The following is a 7,607-nucleotide window of genomic DNA, read 5'->3' as shown; positions in this document are numbered from 1 at the left end:
CGGCTCTCAACCTGTGGGTGGCGGCCCCTGAAAACACATCCTGCATAGCAGATATTTACATTACGACTCATAACAGTAGCAAAATTACAGTTATGAAGTAGCAACGAAAATAATTTTATGGTTGGGGGTCACCACAACATGAACTGTATTAAAGGGTCGCAGCATTAGGAAGGTTGAGAACCCAGAACCTTTCACACGGATTTTTCAACTAGGTGTGGAAATAAAATTAATTAATTTGGGTTTTAAACACTTGAGTGATTTCTTCAGAAATCAAGTATCTATCATTTATTTACAATAGATTGAAGTCTAATTGCATTTGCAAGGCAATAGATATAATATCTTTTAGGAGAAGTGGATTTAAAATATATGAGAGAGGAAATACTTCTCTTGAATGTCTTATGTAGCACACCAAGAACTTTCCCCAAGGTTCTTTTATATTTTAGAAACTTAGATCAGGTATATAAAATTGCTTTTTCCATTTATAAAAACTGGACCTGGATTGAGGAAAATTTCACGAGGTTATTTTCAGAAGGACTTAAACAACTCACCAGCTTTGTGTTAGCCTTTCATGAATTTCTCTATAAGCTATATGAGTACTTCAGGTTTCTTCTTATCTCTTCATTAGAAGAATGAATAATTATTAGAGAGAATGCACATGCACTTAGTAACTTTGTGTTAATTTTTAGGGAATTCATAGCCTTCTTAATCCAAATTGGGTTGGACATCCTGGGACTGCCAATAGTCTACATGGCACCTTCGTGCAAATGTGATCTTTCCTGAAGACACTTGAGTGCCATCTGTTGGAAATTGATTATAATATACTAATTTTGTTAGAAAGACATTTTCTACCCACCATAAAAATTATCCTAATAAATATGCAAATATATCATGCCCACTATGTGACTAGTACCCCTTTAGATGCAGTGCACAAGCTACATAACCTTACATGTTGGTTCTCTTATGTCCTCAGGTCCAGACGCAGGGGACTATTTCACAGGAAATATTGGTGCCCAGAGGTTGGGTGTGGATGGATAGTAAAGTCTGTGCTTTAATGAAGTGTAGGGCTGGGAAGATAGATATCTTTCAGGCCTCTGGCAGAACAGGGAACATCAGTCGATTTGCTGAATTTGAGACAGTTAAATGGCTAAGGGGATGGGGCTAGGGGAGTTGCTGGGAAAACAGAAGCAAGGAAGATGAGGCAAGGGCTGAAAACCCTCTTTTAGGTTAAAATACAGTTGTTGTTTTTTGAGATACTTTTACTTCTAATTACAATTGTTTTCTGAGGGTAATATGAAGGATTAATAAAATTATAATGTTTTATGTTTCTGCCTCACTTGTAGTCCCGATCTGCCTGGCAGTCCCTGAATGTTCCTTTACCCAAACATGATGGGACTAAGAAGAATGTAGGTACACAGACCACTGGCCTGTTCTACCCGTCTGGCAACCTGCTAGCGAAAAAGGAACTGGAAATGGCTTCCCATCAGCAGAGGCAGGAGAAAATGAGTGACCATAAGCCTCTCCTTACAGCCGTCAGCCCAGGAAGAGGTGAGGATAAAAATATGCTTTCTTGTCAGGAGGGAACTCACTCTTTCTTTGAAAGAAAATCTCAATTTTTCTTCCTTTAGATTTATTTTTATATATAAGAAATAAGTTCCTTTATTTTACTTTTTTAAAGGAATTTTCATTTGAATTAAACTGCTCTTCCTTTAACTTTTAGTATTGTGATGTTTTGATTCACAGTCCCCTCTTCTAGTTTGTAAATTAAATAGCACACATGGACTTCTACTATTATGGCAGAAATGTTAACCTGTGTTGTTATTGCTGTTTGCTATTATCTCTTTATGTTATTGACATAACATTGACATAACAATTCACCCTCTTAACCATGTTAAAGTGTACAATTCAGCAACCTTTAGTACATTAGTAATATTATACAACCATCACCACTCTATGTCCAGAACTTTTTATCACACCAAAGTAAACCCTATTCTCTTTAAGCAGTCACTTCCCACATCTCCTCTCCCAAGTGCTTGGCAACTATGAATCTACTTTCTGTGCTTTTATCTGTTCTGGACATTTTATATAAATGGGAAGCATATATGGTCTTTTGTGACTGACTTCTTTCACCTAGTATAATGTTTTCAAGGCTCATCCATATTTTGGCATGTTTTAGGTTTTCATTCTTTTTCATAGCTGAATAATAATCTATTATAAGGATTTATGACATTTTGTAGATTCATTTATCAGTTGATGGACAGTTGAGTTTTGTTCACCTTTTGGTTATTATAATAATACTGCTGTGAACATTTATGTATAAGTTTTTCTGTGGACATGTTTTCATTTCTCTTGGGTATATACATAGGAGTGCAATTGCTGGGCCAAATAATAAAATTATGTTTAACATTTCCATACTGCTTTCCAAAGTGGCTGCACTATTTTACATTCTGCCCAGCATTGTATGAGGGTTCTGATTTCTCACATCTTTTCCAACACTTACTATATTTTCATTGTCGCCATCCTCGTAGATGTGACGTGGTCCCTCGTTGTGCTTTTAATTAGTGTTTCCCTGATGACTAATGATATTGTCTTTTCATGTGCTTGTTGGCCATTATATTTTTTCTCTGGAGAAATGTCTATTCAGATCGTTTTTCCATTTTTAAATTTGGTTGCTTGTCTTTTGTAATTGAGATGTTCAAGTGTTCAACATATTGATGGGGATGTATACATTTGCCAAAGCTCAAATTGTAAATTTTATATACAGGTTATATAAATATATGTATATGTTAATACTCACCCAGGATTTGTTATTAGAGAGAGAGAGAGAGAGAGAGAGAGAGAGAGAGAGAGAAACATTGATCGCTTGCCCGTTGTACGAACCCCACTAGGGATTAAACCTGCGACCTAGATATGTGCCCTCACTAGAAATCGAACCCGCAACCCTTTGGTGTGTAGAATGAAGCTCCAACCAACTGAGCCACCTGGCCAGGACTCAAATTGTACATTTAATATAAGTAGATGCATTTTACTAATGTTATATCTCAATATGGTTAATTTAAACATAATTTTAAAAGAATAAAAGAAAAAGACCCAATGTGCAACAATCAAAATATGTTCTTTTAAGATTCTAGAATATTCTATAATTAATCATCTGTAAAAAGAAGCTGGGAACAAAAATGGAACTTATAGTACATAGCTGAGGTTCAAGTAAGTAAAAACCATCACAAAGTTTGGCAAAGGAAAACAATCTTTCTGAGAATACACGATCCACATCAGCATTTTCTTTCTTAGCCTCAGAAGAATTAACCATGTGGATGGGTTTCTCCTCTTCTTTAGGATACTGGAGAAAACAGTTGGATCACATCTCTGCCCACCTCAGGGCTTATACTCAGAACAACTCTGAATTCCGGGCCTTGATTGCCGAACCGAGGATGGGAAAGGTGAGTGGACTCTGAATGGAACTTCCACCTCACAGTGTCCCACGGGATCAGGCTGAAGTACTCTCTGCCAATTTCACCTGAAATTGTACTTTGCTTGGCTCCTTTCCCTTTGCTGTCCTGCTTTCTACATTTCCTTACTATCTTCCCCTGCAGGCACTGCCTTTATAAATCACCTGCACATGAGTCTTGTCCTAGGGTCGCTCCTGGGCACCTGACCTAAGATAGCAAATTGTGAGCATCTCATGCTTTTAGATGCCACATGTTGTGGAAATCCTGATGGTCAGAGCTAAATGACCCAGAATAGTTTAATCCAGCCGAATTGTCTTCTTAAACCCTACATTATGTTATCAATAGTAATTAAGAGATTTAACCATATAACAATATCTTTATCATGTTTATCATCTCTAGTCCTCAAAACAAACCTTCAAGGTAGGAGTATTACCACTGTGGCTGTTTTTAAAATATGGCCACAGATTCTTCGACAGTCTTCCCTTTAGAAGATGGAATCTATATCTCCTCACCTTGAGTCTGCTGGGCTTGTGACTGTTGGACAAGAGTATGTCAGAAATGATGCTCTGGGAGTCCCAAGGTGTGGTTATGTAGGCACATGGCTTCCTCTCGCTTGGCATGCTCATCTCACAACTCCTTGAAGCCCAGCCATTCTGCTGTGAGAAGCCCAAGCCCATGGCGTGGCCACATTAGGTGCACCTGTCTGCAGCTCCAGATGAATTCAGTCCTCGAGTCATCCCAGCTCAGGAGCCAGGCAGTGAGTGATGAGACTTTAGGTCATTCCAGTTCCCAAACATATAGCCACCTCTAGCCATGTGAGTCTTTGCAGCTGAGACCTCAGACGTATAGAACAAAAACAAGCCATTGCTCCTGGGCCCCATTGCAATCCATGAACATATAAAAATGGGAGTTGTTTGATGCAGCTGAGTCTGGGATTTGTACACTGCAGTACATAATCAGGACAAACCCTACCTGACACCCAGGGACACTGGCTCAGAGAGGTTTGGTGACTTCCCTAGGACTGCACTGCTAGGTGTCGGGGGGATTCAGGCTTTGAAGCAGGCCTGTCAGACCCCAAACACCATGCCCTGTATCTGCTGTTGTAAAGAGACACCTTGTAAGAAGACCTGTCCCTCTGTCACGAGACTAGAGGAACCTTTGAAAATCAACCTGTTTGCTCCTCTACCACTAAAAGTCCAACATTGAAACTATTTCATGGTCAAATATTGCTCAATTTCCTTTGATCATCTATTTTGATGGTTTGTTAGTTTTTTTTGCCTAATCCAGTGGTCTGCAAACTATGGCCTGTGGGACAGTTCTGGCCTGCCATCCAATTTTATAAAGTTTTATCGGATCACAGCTATACTCATTCATTTACTTATTTTCTGTAGCTGCTTTTGTGTTACAATGGCAATGCTGAGTATTCATGACAGACACTCTATGGCCCACAAAACCTAAAACATTTGCCATATGATCCTTAAAGCATTTGCTGATCTCTGGTTTGATCTAAATCCCTCCCACTGCTTACAGAGAAAGATGCTCAACTATAATACATTGCCTTTGATTGCCAAGACCTGGCCCCCAGGACACCTTTTCCAAGGTGGTGGCATCCAGCCATAGGGTTTGATTAAACTTAAAGCATGTCTCTTGTGTAAATTTGGATCTTGCTTCCTTATCCATTCTGGCAGTCTCTGCTCTTTCATTGGAGTATTTATTTAGTTCACTTATAATTAATGAAATTATAAATATGGCTAGTTTTGTGTCTGCCATTTTGCTATTTGTGTTCTATATTATCTAGTTTTTGTTCTGTGTATCTTTTTTGCCTTATTTTGTGTTAATTAAATATTTGATTAAATTTACAGTTTAACATCTCAAAATCTCTTTGTTGTAGCTCAGGGCACTGAGTTCCATACCCTCAGTTGTGACTCCTCTCTAATACTTTTTTTAAAAGCTTCTTTCTGCTACTGTCCATGAAGATGGCTATGAAGTTAGCATCAGGCTGAATTATGTTCAAGTCTCAAACAAGGTGAGTGAAACCTTCAGAAGTTATTTATTGGGGAATTGACGGAACTAGTAAATTATGGCTTATGGTTTATTGAAGTGTTTCTGTGTAATTCATAGAAAGGAAAAGTTTAAAATATTATGGAACTTGAATTAGGCCAACACTTTAATGGAATTAGATAAATAACCAAGCTAAGCTTGAGAGGAACCAGTTTTCGGGCACATAGTGATACAGTGAGAACAGGAATTGTCACCCACCCGATTGGGCCTGTGATTTTCAGCCTTATTTCTTTTCACTGACATCTGATGGCAGGTCTGTGATACAACTGCTTTGGGAAAAGACTGACAAAACTGTTTGCTGACATGTACTCTGACCTGTTTGCCTATAAAAAAGAAACCAACCGCTGTGGCCATGTCTCCTTTGATCTGCCCTCTTATATGATGACTGGGGCATTGCCACAGAGCCTGTAAGTGTGTAAGTGATATTGGCAACTTTAAATGTCATTGGACAAGAAGTCAAAATAAACAAAAGAAGAATCAGTGGATTGAGAAGATGGGTAAAGAAGGCAAAGAAAAGGAGAGGAACTCCTATTTATTAGGTCCTGGCCATCCCCAGCAGGGTGTTAACAATGTCTTTAAAATTAAGATAGATTCATGGGCCCTGCCTACCTCACAGGGAGGCTGGGCTTATCCAAGGGATAATGCATATGAAAGTGCTTTGAAACCAAGTAAAGCACTAAATGCCATGTTTCTGGTGTGGCCAGAGCAGAGCTTAGGTCAGGGAGGTATTTCAGGAGAAGGGGAGTGAAGGACTTGGGACAAGGCAGGGGAAGGAGCTAAATGAGCAAGTGGTCACAAGTAATGTCTGGCTTTAGCTGGATCCACGAGGAACTCTGGATTGTGAATGACACCACACAGTTGTCCCCAGTTGAGGCAGGGAGAGGCGGGGCATACCTCCTATGGTAAAGCAGCACCCAACTACTGAGGGCAGGAGAACGGGGTCAGCTGTGAGCTGTTAGCAACCCACACAGCAGTTGACCAGTTAGGGGGAACTGGGTGGGCACCAATAGCATCTACAACATGGTATCTATCAAGTAGAAGGGGAGTATATATGCCCAGGCTCACTGTTTTTTCTTAGCCTGCACTTTGTGTTCAGAAAGTAGCAGGTGATTCCCTATGGCAGGAGCCGGCAGCCACGTGAAGGTAGGATGGATACAGGATTTCAAGCCTGGCCTATGTATTATCTATCCTCATTTTATAAACATCTGTTTCACCTCATTTTACTTTTACAACATCCCTTTGAGGCAGATCATAATATTTCCACTTTGTGGGTGAGGGAACTGAAAGGCTCAGAGAAGTTAAGGAACTTGTTTCTTCCAAGGTCCCTAATCTAGTAAGTGACAGAACCAGGATTTAAATTCTACAGCCTGAGCCTCCCCACCCTGCCACCTAATTCCAAGACACAGAAAGGTTTTAAGCAGAGTCAGGACACGGTTACTTATAAAAAGGGTGAGTGGGCAGCCACATGGAAGGTGGGCTGGCAGGAACTTGTTGGGAGGCTATTGTGATAATCCCGGTGTGAGGCTGTGATGACCGAGAGGAGGGGCCAGACTGAGGACCTGTTTAAGAGGCTGAATGAACAGAACATCCTGGGTGTGAGGGAGTTGTAGGAAGGATGTCCAGGTGTGGACAGAGTTGTCATTAACAGAAAGAGGAACAGGTTGGCAGGGAGGTGTTAGGACACAGCAGCCTTATCATCACGGTGCTTGCATTTTTTTATTGGCCAGAACTTTTACCTGAGTAAGGCGATGAATTTCAGCGATCATTTTCTGAGCACTGTCACCGAGGGTGGTCACGGGATATTTGGCAGCAGGTATAGCTTGGGTAAGTTGTGTCCTTACATTGATTTTATTTTATTATATTTTTATAAGTACATTACTATTAACATTGGTACAGTAGATACTATTCATTTATTTACTAGAGGCCCAGTGCACCAAATTCGTACACTGGGGTGGGGGGGAGTGGTCCCTTAGCTTGGATTGCGAGAGGGTGTAGGCCAGGCCAAAGGAACCCACCAGTGCATGATCGGGGCTGGGGATGGATGCGGGAGTTTGGCCAGCCAGAGAGGGACCGCGGGAGGGCTCTAGGGCGTGTCCAGTC

The 7,607-nt window shown here is 40.6% G+C and overlaps 1 protein-coding gene across 5 annotated transcripts in view; it reads left to right on the top strand.

Annotated features, from left to right (window-relative positions):
* The window catches only part of DZANK1 (double zinc ribbon and ankyrin repeat domains 1), a 61,267-nt gene that overhangs the window by 37,160 nt on the left and 16,500 nt on the right, over positions 1 to 7,607 (top strand). For all 5 annotated transcript variants that reach the window (XR_001515950.1, XM_015572037.1, XM_006776131.2 and 2 more), the window contains 4 exons: positions 1,341 to 1,545; positions 3,334 to 3,437; positions 5,398 to 5,472; positions 7,235 to 7,331. Coding sequence is in view for 4 of the 5 variants with exons in the window: in XM_015572037.1 (XP_015427523.1) it covers positions 1,341 to 1,545; positions 3,334 to 3,437; positions 5,398 to 5,472; positions 7,235 to 7,331 (481 nt within the window). In the remaining variant the exon portion in view is untranslated. The remainder of the gene's footprint in view (positions 1 to 1,340; positions 1,546 to 3,333; positions 3,438 to 5,397; positions 5,473 to 7,234; positions 7,332 to 7,607) is intronic.

This window comes from Myotis davidii, unplaced genomic scaffold (genome assembly GCF_000327345.1).
Source record: "Myotis davidii unplaced genomic scaffold, ASM32734v1 scaffold608, whole genome shotgun sequence".
NCBI lineage: Eukaryota > Metazoa > Chordata > Mammalia > Chiroptera > Vespertilionidae > Myotis > Myotis davidii.
The sequence above is the reverse complement of the archived record's forward strand: the minus strand, read 5'-3'. Positions and strand labels throughout refer to the sequence as shown.